The 20,665-nt window shown below is 42.5% G+C and overlaps 1 protein-coding gene across 1 annotated transcript; it reads left to right on the top strand.

Moving 5' to 3' along the window:
* The first annotated feature begins 5,317 nt into the window (after nt 1-5,317).
* On the top strand, nt 5,318-18,684 carry LOC126408136 (immunoglobulin superfamily member 22-like). The gene is given in 25 exon segments (XM_050073533.1): nt 5,318-5,501; nt 7,857-7,991; nt 8,675-8,811; nt 10,221-10,320; nt 10,454-10,490; nt 10,812-10,980; nt 11,260-11,373; nt 11,493-11,655; nt 12,110-12,222; nt 12,467-12,629; nt 13,402-13,686; nt 13,778-13,902; nt 14,626-14,767; nt 15,041-15,248; nt 15,330-15,418; nt 15,507-15,816; nt 15,960-16,207; nt 16,438-16,566; nt 16,643-16,939; nt 17,028-17,116; nt 17,228-17,420; nt 17,639-17,941; nt 18,041-18,189; nt 18,313-18,493; nt 18,594-18,684. Coding segments are annotated over 25 exon segments (4,131 nt in total). The 3' UTR covers nt 18,662-18,684.
* Nucleotides 18,685-20,665: the final 1,981 nt, after the last annotated feature.

The following is a 20,665-nucleotide window of genomic DNA, read 5'->3' as shown; positions in this document are numbered from 1 at the left end:
ACACACACAACCCACAACTTGTGTTTTGATTAACAATGTCATATTATTTTTTAGGGCATTAATGCATGAACAAAATGTCACATTACTAGGTTCGGGGCTTTTTTTATTGTTAGGTCTACCCTTTCATTCATTCATTTTCTATAACTGCTTATCCTGTTGGGAGTCACGGGGCTGCTGGAGCCTATCCCAGCTGACACTGGGCAGAGGCAGGGAACACCCTGAACAGGTCACCACACTATCACAGGGCTGACACACAGAGACAGACAACCATTCACTACAATTTTAGAGTCAACAATTAATAATCAGTTAACCTAACCACTGGATTGTGGGAGGAAGCTGGAGTACCCAGAGAAAGCTCACACTGACACGGGAAGAACATGCAAACTCTGCACAGAGGGGTTCCCCCACCCTGGGTTTGAGCCCCCCACCTGGGAGCCCTCTTGCTGTGAGGCGACAATGCTAACCACTGCACCACTGTGCCGCCCTAGGTCTACCCTGATTTTTTTTTTTAAATATACACACAGCCTATGTATATTTGGGGCTATTCATAAAACATTTTGGGCTGAAGACTGAAATGCCTAGGACTAACAATACCACTGGATAGATTACTGAATGGGCCACCTGGGCAAAATGTCACTCTGCCAGGTACCGTCCAGGAAGTGTTTCAAAAAGAACATAAAGAGATGCATAGGAACTACAAAGGCCTTAGTCAGACTGCCAGACAAAATCTGATTTTTAGCCAATCTAGATTGGAACCAGATGGCTCTTGTGAAGTCTGAACGGTCATAAATGACATGAAATCCGATTTTTGCAAACAAGATCGAAAACACTTTTGAGAGGTAGTTTCAAAACACATTTGGACAGATGTGTCTGAATCTGAATAGCTCCTTATACGACTTCACACAATACACGCTAGATGACGCCTCTGCCCCGACGTCGTTGCCACAGCAACCTGTCAGATTGGTCAATAATGTGGCCCAGTCTGAACAGAGCCAAATCCAATTTGGACACTTGCTAAAAACAGTGTGGACAGTCAGCAGTCAAAAATCGGATTTGAGAAGGAATCAGATTTGAATCAGATTCGCCTGCAGTCTGAACGCAGCCAAAGAGACACAAAATACAAGGAGACAAAATTACACCTCCCAAAAAAGACACAAAATGACCTCAAAGAGATACAAAACAACCACAAGGAGACACAAAATCTCAAAAGGATTTACAACAAAGAGATGCAAAACAACAGCAAAAACATAAAAGAGGCAAAAGTCTGTATGTCTTGGCCCTATGTAGGAGAGGTGGTGGAGCCGTTTTCATATCTGTTCCCAGGGGTCCATTGTCTCATAATGGACCTTTTCACATCTGACTTGTCATTGTAAGAAAAACACAGGTGAAACTGATAACATTAGCCTAATTATGGATCAGTTCTATAAAGTGTGCCAGTGCTATTCCATTGAGCCAGCATGCACAATACCAGGACTTCTCCTACATGAAATGCATCTATCGTTAATCTCATTATATACACCTGTGCTTGTTCTACTTAGACATGTCAGCTATGAAAAAGGTCTATCCACCCATGCCTACAGTACAAATAAATAAATAAATACATTCTCAATAGTGTTTGAGAAAACATATTGCCACCCCAGTCAGGTCTGAATAGGCTACATTAAAACAGCATTACCTGAAAAAACAACTGCAGCTCAGGTCAATGTGTGGAGGAGGTACATTAAATTTTCTTTCCTGAGAAAGTAAGTCGGCTTGAATGACGACCTTGGTTATTTAAATGTAAAGTCATATTTGAATAAAAGAAAATTATACAATAAAAACTAACATTATATAACTAAGAAAACAAAAGACAGATTTCCATTACAAAAAAGAAATAATCAAAACCCTTCTGGCAGTTTTATGCACTTCAATGCCAGATAGTTTGCTACATTTGCCAAACTCATGTGTGAAGCACTTTGTCTTATAAAACCTGAGCATGTTGTTGTGAAATACTTAAAATGATGAATAAATCTCACCTTTCTGTGGTTTCAAAGCTTCATTCTGTTTTACAGTTGTATCACACAAAACACATTTTTCTCCCTGTTAGCACTTTTCAGACTTTCTTTTTGGGCTTGCCATCTTCTTCCTTGGCCACCAATTATTCGTTAAATTATATTTTTCTGCATGGAAAACAGCAGGAGACACATTTTCAGTAATTAATTTTCTCTGTGGCAGCAAATGAGAAGCAGAAACTCTGGTATATGTGACTTAAACCTAACTTTACCATACTAATAACAAGCTACACATGAGCTAACTAGCTATTAGCATGTCAAGGAGCTTAGCTAGCAACATTGATTAGCCAGTGAATCTTTGACTGTTTGAATGCACACAATTTAATAATGTTTCACTCTGGATCAATTTCTTATAGCCTAACCCACTGACAGTACTAAATTAGCCTTTCCTGCTACCGTTACTATCAACTATTGATGATAATTGAACGTTAGCTAGGTTAGTAGCACTTTAACACCCAAGCTAAGTGGACCTCTGTTAGCTAGCTGTTCTTTACCGCTAAGATGCTTTAACCAGACCATACAGAGGTGTTAACAGGTGCAACAAAAATCATTTTGACTGATTTCGACAACTATTTAAGTACAAAATATTATAATACACATATGTACCCTTTTTCAACACCACATATTGGCAAGAGGGGTTTTAATTTTATCATTCAATTAATTTGTAAGACAATGTGGTATCATACTGGGTCAAGACATACTTCTGTAAAATATCGTTCTTTCAGTCATTTCATTATTAATAATTACTGCATTAACCAAAAAGACTTGAAACAAATAATCACTTGAATAATACAGACAAAATGTAGAATTTGTGGAAGTCAAGGAAACTGTGAAATAGTCCAACACATTTTTCAAAACTCAGCCCATCAGACGATGAGACATTACTCATATTGGGATTGGTGGTAATGAGCAGACACAAAATCACATAACTGGCTTTGTTCTGTTTGTTTGATTGACAGACAAAGACTTTGTGATGAAAAGTGGTGTTATTGAAATAGTAATTGGCAAAAATGGTGTTGTGAAGTGAAAACAGACTTTGGAAAATATTTTAACAGAAATAAAAATGTGAAAAGAAGTACATTTCAAAGTAAGGTGAAATTTAATTAAATTTTAAGACAGTTTACAGACATATTAGGCTACATATTCTGCATTTATACCATTATATTACAATGTTATATTTAATTATTTTGTACTGAACACTGTATCTGTGATACTAATGCTTATAGTTAATAATAGGTTGCATTGCTGGATCATTGTGTGTTAAGTTGTCTTGTTGATGCTGTTGATAAACACAACCTAGTCCAGTGCTTGACAACCTCACAATGTAAGCCTCAAACATCCTGGAGGGCACTTACAAGTACATACAAGGTCACAGACAGAGAATGATAATACTGTGAGTCATTTATGTATTATTGTTTTTAACTTTTGTGTTTTGCATTTTATTGATGGACATAGACCCGACGCAGTACCTGCTAGAAACTCTCCATCACCACATTCTCTTTAGAGAACGTTTTAAAATACTAGCCAGAGATGACCCACAGTGGACGCTCAAACTAACTGACCAGTGGGAAACATTAGGATGATGCATTGGTCCAGCCCAGGACAAGCCTGGCCCGGCAAACCCAGGACAGATCAGAGCCTTATTTGTCCAGAGAGAAGACGCAGCAGGTGTTTAAGCTGAGTGCTCCAGCCTTGGCTCATCCACCAAAAAGGAACCAAGAAAGCAGTGGAGGCCGGGCTGGGCAGGAACCCACTGAGCGGGGAGCAGCGTGTGGATTAGGAACATCATACGAGGAGACATTTGGTCTGGAAGCAGTTGAACCAGAAACCTGGGGCACTGACTGAATCTGTGAGAAAGGAAAGGCTTTGCTGTAACAAGTAAGTTTGGTTGGCTTTGTGTCTTGGTTTTTGTGAAATAATAGAGCCAAGGGGGGAGTAGAAAAAAAAATCTTCTTTTGCAATTTGCCATCCTGTATGCTGTGAGAAAGAGAGAGAGATCAAGGACACTGAACAAAGAGGCGGAGAGGTAGGGAGGAAAAAGAGATGTTCTTGTGTTCCACTTACAGTGAGACAGCAACCTGTTCAGCACTTTGTAGCTTCGAGTCACTCGCTCCTCCTTTAGACTGTGGAGTTATACCATCAAAGAGTTTGCTGTGGTCGTGCAAAAACAACTTCCTTCAAGCTTACGGAACTAATTAGTTCACTAACCCCAACATGTAGTGTGTCTGCTGCAGGAAGCTGAATTTACATTTTCCATTCAGAGACTAATGTTGTGGTTAATTGTTCCTTTGGCTTGTAAAGTCACATTTACATGCTAAAACCAGGCTGTTGCTGAAAAAACAATTCTATTTTTATATACTGGCTCACAAATATAAACATGATCATGCACACTGAGTTTAATGTGAGTTTTATTATTGAAAGATATAAGTAGGTACAGTGAGTGATACATTTTTAATTAGCACATTAGATGGACACTTGCTCGCCATTGGCTTTGCACAGTTGTAATGTGCTTTGTCTTCTTCCCTCAGCCACTGGTAAAAAGGATACATTACGTGCAGGCAAAGATGCACATACACATTAGTGCACAGCATACACACACTGAGAGAAAGCAAAAAAGAAATGGGGACTGGGCGTAAGAGAGGAATCCAAATTCAAAGAACGAGAGGAAGAGCACAGTTCATCAGTGGTACAAACACAATGCTTTATCTCACACAGCAGGTGTGTGGATTACCTTTTTAATTGGATCTTTGTATGAGCCTGGCAAAGGCAAAGGACTATTGTAGTCACTGTTGAAAGGGGTATGATAGAGCAAGGAAAGGGCACGTGGCGAGCAGAGGAAGGGAGGCGAGTTTCAATCATTTTTGGTGCGTGCTTTTGGAAACACAAACCCAATTACCACCGAGACGGAGCAAAGAGTTGTGTTCAACACATTCATGCAAACACCTGAACGCACACTTACACACAGTTGCAAGTACACAAACACAGTGTCCGCTCTGAACATCCTCATTTATTATCTCTGAGTAAACTATAGGATATTAGCTGCATCAGTGTGTGAATTTAAAGAGGATGGTTAAGACTGTCTCATGTCCCTCTGGTGCCTCTTATCTACTGGAGGCTATGTGTCAGGACTAAAAAGCTGTTATACACAACCAGACCCAGCGGCATTAGCTGCCAAATGACTATGTTCTGCCAAAACTATCATTTCACATCTCTAATTGTGTCTGTCCCAGCCAGGCTCACATCGGCACCACCTCAACATCATCATCATGGCAGCAGAGCTCCTCCAGGCCACTGGGGGCAGAGTGGAGCAGATGGAACAGCAGATGGGTCAGGTGAGGCAGATGTCAGATATGCAAATGTCCTCCTCATCCTCCTCCTCCACCTTCACCTCCTCCATGGGCTCCACCAAGCTGCGAAAAGTCTCTCAGGGCTTGTCAAGAACCATGGAAGGTAGGATTTATCATCTTCTCCCCATCTGCCATGCTGACTTATATAACGTTTTTAATTATGAGACCCAGCATGAAGGCCCCTCTATTAGAGCCATCATTACAGTGAGCAACAGTAACAAAACTGACTGTGTAAAATGATTGTAATAGCAGCTTTTAAGGAATTCTTAATTCATAAAGAAAACATTGTGCTTCTAACATGCATCCAATCTTTATTTTGACATTGTCTGTTGTTTTGGAAAAGTTGGAAAAAGTGGTCAAATTGTGCTGTAGGATCACTGGTGTTACTTCTAACAGCCTACAGCATCTGTATGAAGATAGGGTCACCTCTAAAGCTCAGTCTATTCTCAGTCTGCTCTCAACATCCCCTCCATGTTGAGTTTCAGATGCTTCCATCAAGTCAGTTTTGCCTCCCTAAATGTAGCACTAAGTGTTACAGATCGTCCTTTGTCCTGTCTGCTATTGCTTATGTTAACCAGCAGTGACCATTAATGTCCATGATTTACCCCTGACAGTGTGCGATTCTGGATTCTGTGTGTTTGTATTGTCTGTTTTGTTGTACTAATGACTACTGTCTGTATCCCAAATTGCCCCTCAAGGACATTAAAGTTTTACCTTACCTTACCTTACTTTACCTTCGTTACCTTACCTTACCTTACCTTACGGTGAATGAAAAATCCCAATACCCCCCCTTGTCCACTACCCCTTAGCCCTTAGCCCTTGGCCCTACCCCTAACCCTTGCCCACTACCCCTTGGCCCTAAAATGAAGCAATGAGGGGTAGGGGTAGAAAACTTTCCTTAGGAATTGGGACACCATTCACTAAGTCAAGGCATCGGTTACATTCACGCATATGTAACTATTTTAAACAGGAAGCTGCGAGCCATCTACATTTCCAACCAGCACCTACAATGGAGTCTCATTCATCATACTGATCGCGTTTGCCGAATTCATCATGCTTCGTTTGATGAACGACAGACGACTAGCTAGCTAACCAGCTAACATTACGAGGCAGCATAGTTATACTAGCTGGCGTGTTTTGCAGAACAGGACAGATGACAGATGACAGATAGTGCGAGCTAGCTAGCTAGCTAACAAGCAACCTGACGATGGTAACGTTAGCTATGTATGAACTTTTTTCCCCGTCTCTTGCTCTGTTGTTGTATACTCAGTACTTCCCAAACACATGCATTTTCTCTAAAAAGTGAATATGAAAAGATTTAGTGTGTAGGAGTTAGGGAAATATATTGGCAGAAATTGAATATTTTGAGTATGTTTTCTTAAGTGTATAATCACCTGAATGTTTATATCTACAAAGGGGGCGGGTCCTTGTCAATAGCCCAGAACAGACAAACCAAACACTGGCTCTTCACATGTTCCCGCTTTGACATCGGCCACTGTAGTTAACAGCCTCTCCACAATGAGATCATCAGGAAAAAAACTGATTTTTTTATTTGAATTTGCTTTATTCAGTGGTTTAACCGGTTAAATTACCAGGTCCATTTGTTTTGGAGAAGAGGAACCCTCACGGTAAAAACTTCCTGAACAATAAACACTGGAGGAATCCTAACCAGGAGTTCACGCTTGGCACATGGGGAAGTTTCAGATGGTTGCAATCTGCAGTCCCCACCACTAGATGGCAGTAAATCTTACTAAATCCTACATACTGGTCCTTTAAAACACTTCCACAGTAACAGTCTCACACACACAAACAAAAAGCACACAGGGGCGTTTGTACTCTGCTTAATGGTATGCGTGAGCAAAATTTCATTGCCTGCACTTACTCAGGTGCTATACTCGTATGTGGAAGTGTTTTAAATAGTTAAGGCTTTGGCAAAATGCATGTGTTTAGGAAGTACTGAGCATACGACTGGATCAATGACACTTGGGTTATGCTGCACGAGTTGTTCGAGTTTGTAAACGGATGTTTTGATGTAGTTTTACTGTTGTTAAATGCAGTCCCCATTTTCATCCAATCCATTAGTAATCCTCTGTTTCGAGATTCTAAATGCATCATGCAGGCATGCGAGAAAAACAAGTTTTCTTTAGGATTTCAAGATAACATTGGGTGAGTTTTTAATATACAAGTGATTATTTTGTGGGTGAATTATCCCTTTAACTGACATTTCTTACCTGTCCCACTGTGCAATGAGTATTTTCCCTCTCTGCTTAAACCTCGGAGCACACCTGGGACTAAGTTTTTCCAGGCTGCCATTTTAAGCTCCTGAGCAAAAGCAGACCAACAATAAAGCTGATTACATCATTTATTTTATGTACCATAATGCAACCAAAAACATTCAAAGTCATAATGATAATATTTGTACATGATTATGATGTGGATGTCCCTTATGCTCCCTCAGAGCACACTGGAGTTCAGCGTAAGACCTCTGCCGTGGTGGAGTCCTTCAGCCAGGTACAGAAAAACCCCCAGATCCCTGAGGGAGAGTCTGTCCCAGATTTCGAGGAGAAGCTGCGCCCCGTCACTGCCCAAGAGGGTGAGGTGAACCTCCTTTCATCTCGCAGCACATTGAAATTTCAAGAAACACCCCTTGCGTCTCCTAATATTTCTGTTCACATCGCGTTACAAACTGTGGGACCCTTGAGACTATGAGAGAGCTACGCATAAGCTAATTTTAGATCCTTCCCCATAGTTTGCCCAGAAACTCCTGATGACACAAGCTGAACTCCAATGGGAAGTTAAAGTTTGCTGCAATGTGTAAACTTTAGACAACCATTTGACTCTGTGGGTGAAGGTAATGTGAAGCCACTCTGATCAAAGTCCTGACAAAGACCTCACAGAGCTAAAGGATACTGTAATAGAGTTGCCTTTGCTGCTCCTGCTGAATACTGGTGCCTGTTCTGCATAAACTGTAGGTGTTTGAGCCTTACTCACCCCGGCTCTACCTGTGAATTATAGATTAAGAGGCCTCAGTAGTCACAATATGCAGAACACTGCAGCGTAGCCTTTGCATTAGCATTCATGGGTTGACCTTAAACTCACTGGTTACGAAAGGAAAACAGGAAAAAGGCAAGATAGGGTCAACTGATCTGATGTATATTAAGCATGCTCTCTCATCAAATCTCAGATTGGATTTAACGTTACATTTGTTGGAAATAATTGATAATACAGACAGTTGTTACTTATCAAGCATGCATGTATCTGATCTGTCATTTATAGGTGACAATGCTGTGTTCAAGGCCAAGGTGACGGGGAAACCCCAGCCCAGTGTTAAGTGGGAACGAGCCAGCGGTAACCCACTGTCAGATGCGACTAACATTTTCTATGACAACATAAACAATCAGCATATACTCAAGGTTGGTCACGAAAACTACACAGCTCACAGTGTTCCTCTCTGTAAAGAAACCCAAGACAATTAAAGACATCCTGTAGAAAAATTAGGTATTGATTCAGATCTCTACTGAGTCTATCTAGTTTTCTGTGACATATCAAAAGGTTGAATCATATTGTTTTCCTTCATTGTGTTCTTTCATATCACCACACAATGAAAAATATATCAGGAACATTTCAGTTAATTAGTCAGCTCTGTGTTTGTATTATTTCAAGCAAGCAACACTATAAATACTAGCTAGCTGTTGTATGTGTTAATACACTCAGGTTGTTCTGGTTGCCTTGGTGATGGCTGATCCATCACACCTGTAGGTAGATGCCATTATTCTTACAAAATTAGTGTTTGGAGCACCAGTATCTGCAAGTACATCTTTTAATTACTCCACATGCACTTAAATCAGAGTGTCTGCAGGTTCTTTGAAAGTCCCAAGAAGTCTTAAATCAAGTTAATAATAAAAAAAAAAATGTTAGTCTTAAATTTGAATTTGTGATCATTTGTGATCTTAATTGCCCCTTTTTCATTTCCATTTTATAAACTGAGTCAAGATCTTCTGTGTTAAAGTCCACACTTCTGATGTTGCAAATCTTTAAACATTTAATCCTCACTATGATAACCATATTCCTACATAAAACGTACCTCTGCACTGGGCCAGACACATAAATATAAATATATTAGTTACCTTTACACTCAACTGCAATGTTTAATGAATAAAAAGATAATTTGTCTGAAAATCAGTCTTAAATTTGGTTAAAATGGTCTTCAATAGGTCTGTAAAACCATTAAATTAAGTGTCTGGTACCTGCAGACACCCTGACTTAAATCTAAATGCATTCACCAAGGTACAGTATATAGTTTTAAAAGGGGTTTTAAAAGGGGAATGTAACTGTAAAAGACTACTGTAGAGTGCAGCGGCTCTGTACAGCCTATCATTAAGCCGAGGGGCTCTGCCATCTTGGTTCTGTCAACTCAAACGGCACACCATGCATCATGAGGAAAAGTAGATAGAAAATAAAAAAAAAAACCTCTCTCTGATCCTTTTATCTATAACCACTCTGGAGTGGATTTAGCGCTTTCTCTGTACCAGCCGGGGAGCTTAAGTGAAGCTTAAATAGCTATTATAAAGCAATTAACTTGTGGGTGCTGACATATGCATCTCCCCTTGCCATCTGTTTCTGTGGTGAGGGATGACTGTTAAGTTGCGGTGCTAAATGTTTACTGGGTATTCCCAGCATGGCACTGCCTCCTTCTGCTGCACGCAAGTACTGCAGTGGGATTTAAAGTGACCGGACGATGTCATGACAGTATGACATTGGGCAGCAAGCAAGACATTGTCATTCATTTTACATAACCTGTTGTGACTTTTCTCCACTTCAGATCAAAAACCTGGCCCTGGAGGATGCTGATGTCTACAAATGCGTTGCCTCCAACAACCACGGAGATGCCACCTACTCTGTATCCCTCATTGTTACAGAAAGTGAGTAGCTATTTCATATCGTACACTATGTGAAGCTTTCTTAGTTCTGATAGTTATTTAGGAGCCTTCAGCTTAGTTTATGTGCTGTTTTTATTCAGTGCCTCAGGTGAAGATGCTCTGTCTTTGTTCCTAGATCCAGCGTTGGACTTCAAAAAGATGCTGAAAAAATGGTAGGAACACAAGCCTGTTGTCTAATACTAGCCGTGACACTCCCAAAACCTGTCAAGGTGTGATGGAGCTTTCTCTGATCCACCCCCAGATCCTTTTTTTTTGGTATGCATCCTGAAATATCTACAGGATGAGATCTAAAGAGCTGCAATGCGTACTGGTGTTGCTGCAGGGGCAGAGGAAGATGCTTCTGAGCTGTCATCACACATATGCATACTGCCAGACATGCTGGCAGACATACGTACATGTACACACACAAGCCCAGCATTAATTTTTATATGTGCATGTAAACACACATGCACAATTGTTTCCTCCTCGTGCAGCAGTGTGGAAAAGAAAGAGAAGAGGCCACCTACAGAGGAGGAGATGCTCAAGATCCTGGCTGGAGCTGACAAGAAGGACTACGAGAGGATCTGTGCCGAGCATGGCTTCACCGACTTCAGAGGCATCCTCAGGAAGCTGAAGGAGATGAAGAAGAAAGAGGAGGTGGAGGTGGGCCTGTCATATAGAGAGCTTGTTCACATACCACAGGATCACATACGGGGGAAAAGGTTTGGGATGTGGCATAAAAAAAACAGCTTAAAAATAGAGCAGAATGGAAAAGGTGGGGAGGGGGAAAGTTTAATGTCACACAGCACAGCCATGGCAACAAAGGTGTGTCGCATAGCAACGCTAAAGTCAACTAACATGAAGATGGGGTGGGGGGGATGACATTTTTGTGGTGTGTTTAAAATCTATAAATGAGTGTTTGATCATTTGATTTATTTCCAGATGGTGCGCGTGCTGAAGCCCCTGGAGGACATCACTGCCACAGCTGGCACCAACATCGTCTTTGACACCATCCTGGAACTGAAGGATCCAAACATCAGGATGAACTGGTTTCTGGTGAAAAACTGACGCGCCTGCCTGTTGTGTTTCAAAGTTTGCATATATACGGGTGTTTTTGTTACATAAAACACTTGCGAGTTTCCCCCCCTCATCTAGGCATTTTGTTTACGATTCAGGGCGCCGAGCTGCTGCGGATCCAGTATTCTCACGGGAAATATGAAGTGAAACAGATGGGAACCAAGCACATGTTGTGCATTTCTAACGTGAGCCTCAGTGACATGGGCACCTACACTCTGCAGGTTGCAGACAAGAGACTGTCAGCCAGGCTTAACGTCACAGGCAAGTGCAGAACGGGACTCAAGTCCTTCCCACTGCTCATAACTCAGGGAGACAATGTCATCATTGACTGCATTAACAACTCTTAGTGTCACTTTTATTCACTTGTTTTATATTGTTTGACAGATAGGAACAAGTTTTATGCGCGCATAACGACCTGCATATGTCTTTCTCCCATCTCTCATTCCATCTACAGGACATAAATAGACTAAATGAATATGTTTTACTTTGTTTTTTTACTAGTCAGGGTTGTTTTTCTCTCTCAGGGGCTTTCTTAGCTGTTTCATATTTCTTTGAACACCCACATATCAAAGTGCCGATTGCCAGACATGTTTTGTGGCTTCCAACTCCTTTAATTTTGCATGAAATACTTTTCAGTGAGGTGTCTACATGATTCAGTCTATGCACTTTAAATCATATGATTGGAACGCCTTTTTCTCATCCATCTCTCCATCAGATGAACCTCTGAAATTCCTGTCTGACTTCCAGCCCAAGAGAGTGACAGAGCGCCAGACTGCCACGTTTGAGGTCCGTCTCTCGAAGAAGACAGACGCGCCGCTGATCTGGAAGGTACGTGACTGAAGAAGACACACCGAAGGACTTGCATACACATTCACACAAGCACAAGATTTAAGAATTTGCTCTCTAGGAACATTTCTAGGAGTTTTCGGCTTGTAGGTAACTCAGATGAAAAGATGAAAAGAACACACAATTGCACCGACAACGTTCTAGGCAAACTTGAACACCAGGGAAATACACATGATTGAAAAAGAATATGGAAATAGTATTCCCAGTTGTGTTTGTGTTCTGACAGGTAAAGGGAAAGGAAGTAAAAAGAGATGAAAAGTTCGACGTGTCCCTGTCTGAGGATGGTCTGACCTACACTTTGAAGATTAAGGATGTGAAAGTCAGCGACACTGGAGACTACACCATCAGCATCGGAGACCTCACCGCCACTGTGCCTCTCTTCATTGAACGTGCGGGCCAGTATTTCATAGGCTTTGCCCTCATAAAAAACTTTTTTGTTGTGCTTTGTTATGTTTTGTTTTTCCCAAAAGGGCCGTGTCTTCTTGTTTTAGTGGAGCTAGCATTTCTAAGGAAACAAACTTCCCCCTTCAGACTCGGTGGAGATGAGCAGTTACTGCTTTTTTTCCCCCTCCCCTGAGATTAGAGGCTTCGTTCCTTCATAGCTATGCTAAACAACATCATCTTCCCTCCATCGTCCAAATGAAGACGTATGGGTAGCATAATAAATCCTCCCTCCTAGTGCTGAGTTGAAAGTAATCCAACCAAATCCCTCCTCACAACAAGCTCATTTATTACGGCTGTGTCTAACAAGATGCTTACTTGCCCAAGGTGCAAGCTGGGGCATGTAAATATCTTCACAAGGACATGTGGCTGTCCTCTGGGGTTGCAGGAACAGAAGCATAGTAATTGAGGTTGTGTTAATTACATTTATTCATGAGGAGACTCTATATTTCTTTTTCTTTAACTATAAGTCTATAATGAAGGTTTGCTGTCTGCGTTAGGACTGAATATAAAGAACCAACCTAATAAGTGGGTACAAAATTCAATTCTCTCCACCCTATAATCCTGTTTTTCTATTTCTGAAAGTGATTAAACTCATTTTGCATGCGTTTATAGTGCAGAAATTATGTAAAATGTAAAGGGAAGCATGCTAGTAAAGGCCAAATAAACCCCAAAGTGACCCTCTTCTTTTCATTCTTGGGCTATTTTACCTGTACCCAGGGATTCCCATCAAGTTTACCAGCCACTTAAAGAATGTCCACGTGCAGGAGAGAGGCAAGGCCCACCTGGAGTGTGAGCTGAGCTCCAAGGACGTGCACATTCGCTGGCTGAAAGATGGATGTGATATCACAGCCAGCCGTCGCTACATCTTCATGCACGAGGGAAAGAGGGCAGAGGCTATCATCGAGGACTGCGAGCTGACAGATGAGGGAAAGTATTCAATCATCTGCACTCAGGACAACGACGCTCATGAATATGTCACCTCTGCCACTCTGACCGTGGATGGTAATGATTTCTGTCTGTCTGGAGTTTTTGGGGGTGTCAGTGTTTTAAGTCTAGCATTGAAAGATTAATAAGGCTTTCTTTGTGTTGCCAGAGCGTTTCGCCTCAGTGACGAGAGGTATGTCAGATACTCAGTGTCCTACAGGCTCCCCTGCAGAGCTGTGTGTTGTCCTTGACGATGAGAAGGTGGACGGAGTGTGGCTGAAAGATGGAGTAGAGGTGAGAGATGATACAAGATGGGATAAAAGGGTTAGAGTCTTCTTGGTGGTCCTCAAATGCACCCTTTTTCTGTAAATGAAAGCTTCGGTCCATTACTTTGGTCCAGACTGAAGTATCTCAACAGCTATTGGATGGATTGCCCGAAATTTTGCACAGGCATAATTGCTAGACGCTAATGGTTTTGGTGATCCCTTGACTTCTCCTATAGCACCACCATCAGGCCAAAGTTTTCACTTAGGAGTCTTTCATATCAGGGACCCAGGCTCGGATCCAAGTACACTTGACCTGAAAGTCCAGTTTGTTTTATAAGTGTGAACACTGTGTACTGTACCCAGGCACGGTATGTTGAGCTGTGTCCAGTCACTTGAAAAGAAAGTCTCGAGTACGGTTCATGTGTAATCTCATCCTCTGAACTGCAGGGCCGTGGGTGATAAAGTGGGAATGCAGGCGAGAGAATCATTTTTAATATTGTCTCCAAAATAAAAACAACAGTAGGCATAATGCAAAGGTTTGCCTTTATTGTGTGAGCTTGAGATGTTGCAGTAGGTGTACCGACAACATAAACAAAAAAGCTAAGCACATCTACTGGATGGATTTGCACAGACAACACCATTTTAATCAAGTGAAACGGTTGTATCAGTTAAGTTATATCACCCACACACACCTCCCATATTTTTGATCGTTTATTTGTCATTAACACATTTTGTTTATTTCATCTGACAGATTTCGGAGATGAGAGGCGTTCAGGTGGTCAAACAGGGAGCTGTTCATAAGCTGATCTTCTCGGGTGTGACTGATGCTCACGAGGGCAAGTACACCTTCAGAGCCAAGGGGGCTGAGAGCGAGGCTGTACTCACTATTGCAGGTGTGTGTTTGTAGTTGATATTTGAGTATGTGTCCACAGGTGGGGAAGAGACCTACTGGGACAAGCTTCCAGCCACTGTCATGGAAACAAACTTAAATCTTTACAGTGTGTTTTTGATACTACCACCAGGTGTCGCCAAAGTCAGACATTTTTAAATCCCTCACTCTAAAGCTACCAAACTTTTACTGAAAACTGATTAAAATCATAATGAAATTGAAATAAATCACCCATAAAGATAGCATCCAAATCTATATTAACCATATATTTTCCCAGACCCTCCAGAGATTGATTCCTCTGTGCTGGACTTGTTGGGGGCCCGACCTGTGACTGTGAAGGCAGGCCAAACAGCCACCATTAAGATCCCCTTTAAAGGGAAACCACCTCCCAAGGTCACCTGGTACAAGGACGGCATGGAGGTCATGGAGGATGAGAGGACCAAGGTGGAGAGGACAGCTGACGGCACCTCGCTGGTGCTCAGCAGGTGGGTGAGCAGAGATATTCACTCAGATATTTTATGATCTTTTGAAAAGGCTGCACACAAATCACTTTGCTTCTTCACTAGATGTGTGCGAGAAGACAGTGGGGCAATTGTGCTACGTCTGAAGAGTGACTGTGGCACTGCAGTTGCCAACATGCACCTTAATGTGATCGGTGGGTGACAATGCATAATTTAACAAAAGTTAAGTTTGCTTTAGTGCAGATACAAAATATTTGACACATGTTTTGCCACATTCCCCAGACCATCCTAAGCCTCCTCAAGGGAAAGTAGAGTTCCTCGAGCTTTCAGGAAAGTGTATCAAGATGAAGTGGAAGGCTCCGCGGGACAACGGGGGCAAGCAAGTAACCAGCTTTGTGATTGAGCGCCGTGTGGCAGGTAAGAGGTCCTGGACCAGGGCTGGTGAAGTAGACAGCGGTACCACCGTCTTCAGCGATGATAAAGTAGAGGAGGGCCAAGCGTACCAGTATCGCATCAGGGCTGTCAACGTGGAGGGAATGAGCGACCCTCTTGAGACAGAGGAGGTACGCGCCGGAGAGCCTGTAGGTGAGAGATAATTTTATATTATATAAGCCATCATCAAACACATTTCTCAAAACGTCGAGGATAAGAAAGTTAGAGAGAAGTGTTTAAAGAGCTCAGAGCTGAGACTTGTCATCACAGCTATTAAAACAATCATGTCATTGTTAAACTCACCTTCTCTACTAGCTCCCTTCTCTTCATATCTTATGACTGAGAACACTTCTTCTGTTTGAAATCCGTCTACCCAGAGCCTCCGGGCACATCGTCCCAGCCCCAGGTGTCTAATATAACCAAGGACACCATGACAGTGAGCTGGACACCTCCAGGCAGCGATGGTGGAGCCCCAGTTCTGGGCTACGTCCTGGAGAGGAGGAAGAAGGGGAGTAACATGTGGTTACAGGTCAACAAGGAGCTGCTCACAGGTCAGACTATCAGCTATCATGTTTTGTTATCATGTCTAGTTTCAATAGATTTGACATAATCTTTCACTTTTCACTTTGTTTACACATTTTTAATACAGACATTCCTGAGTAGGTGTTTAACTTGTATTAAGTCAACCATTACTCTATACATTAAACCTGCATGGTACATACATCCTCTGTTTCAGGTTACATTTCATGCATTGAATTTGTCCCTATATTACTGTTTTCAGATACAAAATTCATGGTGGAGGGGCTTGTGAGCGATATGGAGTACGAGTTTAGAGTCATTAGTGTAAACAGGGCTGGAGCAGGTCATCCCAGCACCGTCTCTAATGCTGTCCTGGCCAAAGACCCAATAAGTGAGTGCTTCACTGCCTCCTTCCCTTTTTGTATCCTTACTATCACGACTATCTAAAAAATACTTTTCTCCTGTAGGAGCTCCCGGCCTGGTGAGGAACCTGTGTGTGTCTGATTCAACAAACTCCTCCATTTCTCTGAGGTGGACTCCTCCAGAGCAGGGAGACGAGCCCTCGGGTTACATCCTAGAGGTACGTGCCGAAGATGCTAAAGAGTGGTCCAAGGCCACCAAGATCCCCATCGCTGGTACGGCCTTCAATGTCGGAGGACTTCAAGAGCGGAAGAAATACCACTTCCGTATCCGCGCTGTCAATGAAGGAGGAGTGGGGGAGCCCATTGAGCTGTCGGAGGGTGTACTGGCCATGCCTCCACCTGGTAATACGACTGCATTCTCTTATAGTCTTCTGTTTTCCTACTTAGTTTTTTCATTTCTATTACATTTTTGTATTTTTCCCCCATACAGTGGCACCCAGGTTTGATCCTCTGGGGAAGCTGAGGAGCCCGATGGTTGTCCGAGCTGGAACAGCACTTTGCCTTAACCTCAACTTCACTGTAAGACTTTGATCTGCTCAGAATTTTCCGATATTTCTTTGAGACTAGCATGCTCCACATAAATCCTATTAGTTCTTACCTATTAACCCTTCCCTTTCGTCACTGTTACAGGCTTCACCTCCCCCGGTGGTAACCTGGTTCAAGGATGGCGTCATCACTAAAGGACGGGAAGTCATCACCAAGAGCAAGAATCACTCCCAGTTCCTCATTGTCTCCTCTCAGCGATCTGACTCTGGCATTTACCGTGTCCACCTGAAGAACGACAACGGAGAAGCTCACTATGACATCAATATCAGGGTTACAGGTAAGTGACGAAGGCTAAATTTTATATGCATGTCGTCTTTAATTGTATGCTGTTTTTAACATTTATGTACTTTATTTTACCTGACAATGTAGTCCATCAAAGTATATATGTATATCAGGGGTTACATTGTGTTGTGGAAAGTCCTAGACCATACAAAGGCTTATAATGAAATATTTCTCCTCCTCATCACCCTCTCTCTGTACTCCTCTGTCCCTCAGACTTCCCTCGACCACCAAAAAACCTCCGCCTGGAAGAGGAGGTTCCGGGCACAGTGACCCTGCAGTGGGATCACACCCCAGACATGGCTGACGACGACGAAGGAGCGCATTACATCATCCTCAAACGTGACACCAGCACTACCTCCTGGTTCACCGTGGCCGAGCGTGTCTTCAGCAGCAAGTACACCATCACTGGACTGCTTCCCGGGAGGAAGTACTACTTCCGAGTCATTGCACAGAACTCTATTGGAGACAGCGATCCTTTAGACTCGAAGGAACCTCTCATCATCGCCAAGGAGAAAGGTGAGAAGGGAAGACATTTGATTTCAGCATTATTGATCAGCATGTTAAATAAATACTCATTTGCTTGTTTGTTACTGTGTGTGTGCATCTGTGTCTAAGAGGGGATCGGCAGCCTTCGATTGAGGGAATACACCTCTAAATCACGTCAGGTGAAACCAACATTTCTTCTGCCGCTGAAGGACCACGCTGTTCGCAGAGGCAATGACTGCACCATGAGCTGCGCCTATCAGGGCATGCCAACACCACAGGTACGAAGAACATGGCTAATGACATCGGTGTGGTGCCTCTACCTGAAACATTTGTTTCTTTGCTGTTGATATCCTCTCACTGCCCCCTAAGGTGACAATAATATGGTAAATTCCCCCTCACAGGCCTGCTGGTATAAGGGGGATACGAACATCTCTGACTCCCCTCGGTTTTGGCACAGCACAGCTAACGGCGTGTGCACCCTGGTCATCCCCACCTGTGGAGCAAAAGATGGTGGAGAATACACGCTGGTGCTGGAGAACCCTCTGGGGAAGGCCAAGTGCTCCTGCACTCTGGTGATATTTGGTAGGTTCTGAGAGAGAGGAATGATGGTTTAATATAAAAAAAAATATTGTTTTGATTTGCTTGACTGATTCTTTATGTCTCTGTATGTGATGCCTTCCAGATCAGGATGATAAGAGTCTGTTGGAGAGCCTGACCAAGCAGGCAAACAAAGAGAAGCTTATTTTGTAAGAAGTCTGCTTCAACCGTCGCCATGACAGATGCCATTTGATTGGCTACTGACCTTGTACTGCATGTACTGTCACCAATGACAATGATTTTAGCTGTGGTTAGATTTTATAATAACAGAAAGCAAGATTTGTGCTGATTTCTTTTGGTCAAATGCCCTGTTAGTGCAACAAACGGCCACTAGATGTCAGGCTTGTTCCCATCCTTGTGTCGGCATTACGCTCCAGGAGCAGATTCATGTTTGCTGTGTTGGAGGGATTTTTACTCATTAGTCAGCTCGCTCAGCCAGAGAGATTGTCCTTCCTCTCTAAGTCACACATGCTTTTCTCTCTATAAAATGAATTCATCCTTTCTCCAGGGTGTCCAGTTTGTGCCCAAACACACTTGTTTCACAGGGTGTGCTGTACCAGGCCACATGCCATGTCAACCGAGTGGAATTGATGGGAGTGTGTGTCTGTGCATAAAAATCATCTGATATAACAGTGCACAGCGAATCATACCCACACAGCCAGTTTGGAACTAGAGTTCAAGAGTCTGAGGTTGGTTTGAGGACAGTGGCATGCACACTGCCAATTATGCAACGAGCCAAAATCCTACTACCCTTCGAGGTGTCCTGGTTGCTTAGTCTGTTAATCTGTGTAACATGCAAAGCCCTGGGTTTGAAGTCAGCAACTTTTATCAGACGTCATCCTCTTCTCACTTTCCCAGTTTTGCCCGGTGCACACCACTCACACACAAATGAATATACATGTCAAACAAAACTAGAAGGTATTTCACCTTGCCACTGTGCTTATAATGCCACCGGAAATTATTAGGATGGTGTCACATTTTTTAGTATTGTCTCTGTCAAGTGCATGATTGGATTTAAATTGAAGCGCTGACAGAGAGATGCTGACTCCCAGTTTTGCAGCTGTTACCATGCACATTAGATGAGCTGTGTAGCAGCTGTCATCCCTTTTATAAATACCAGTAGCCCCCAAATTTCAGGTGACAGAAAGTAACTGGACAAGTTAATGTTATTTTACTTAATGTTATCATATTTCAAAGACTGTTTGCAACTCATAGATGTCAGGGGACACTTTATTTTCCCTGCTGATGGCTCGTACTGCGGCCATTTACACTTCTTGCTTGTTTCTGGGGCTTTTTGCGTTTAGTCTGGTCAGCAGATAAAACAGTTTGATTGAGGCCTGGTGAGCTTGGCACATCACGTATTAGCTGTTAAATTATTGTCTGTATGTTTAGACGACGCAGTCCTAAGATTTGTTGACTATAAAAGAGGCTTCAAGTCCAACACTCCTCATCTAATATGGTTTAAATACAGATTTTATGTGAGCTCTTGAACCTAAAAGTCCACTTAAACCTCACTGTGATTGTTAATTTCAAACCTTATGTTTAGAAACAAAACTATTACTAATTGTCCTCATACTTTCCCACTGCAGTGTGTGATGGCTTCCCTCAGGTTAAAGAGGCCTCGAATGCTCCTTGAAAGGGTGAGTGTGGTCCGGCAAGGAGCTGCCAAATAGACAGAGAGAGGTTACAACCCCTCTCCATTTTGACGTCACTGCACTGGCTCTCACAAACTCCATTTCTATGGAACCACCAGGGGACTGGCAGCATCAGGTTGCCAGGTTCAAATCAATTAGGCACCAACGTGTAATAAACTGACGTCACTGCTACCTTCCGCCTTTCTTGCTGCTCAGATACGGCATAATAAGGTGGAAGCTGTGTGAGGTGAAAGCCAGAATAGGCAGTCTAGGTATTTGGCAGAAACTAAAGGCTGCTGTGCCCACAGGGAATTCAGTGTATTTCCTTTTATTACGTTGCATATGCATGACTAGACAAATAGACCCATGATGAAAACCTATTAAAGGGTTTTTCAGTACACAACTTAAATGAGGTATTATTGTACAGCGGTGAGATAATTGCACATTTATTTGAAGATTCAGCGTCATTTCATCTGATATGATTATGTCAGTGGAAGCACATGTCACTGAGCCTGTTTTTTTA

This window comes from Epinephelus moara, chromosome 20 (genome assembly GCF_006386435.1).
Source record: "Epinephelus moara isolate mb chromosome 20, YSFRI_EMoa_1.0, whole genome shotgun sequence".
Taxonomy (NCBI): domain Eukaryota; kingdom Metazoa; phylum Chordata; class Actinopteri; order Perciformes; family Serranidae; genus Epinephelus; species Epinephelus moara.
The sequence above is the reverse complement of the archived record's forward strand: the minus strand, read 5'-3'. Positions and strand labels throughout refer to the sequence as shown.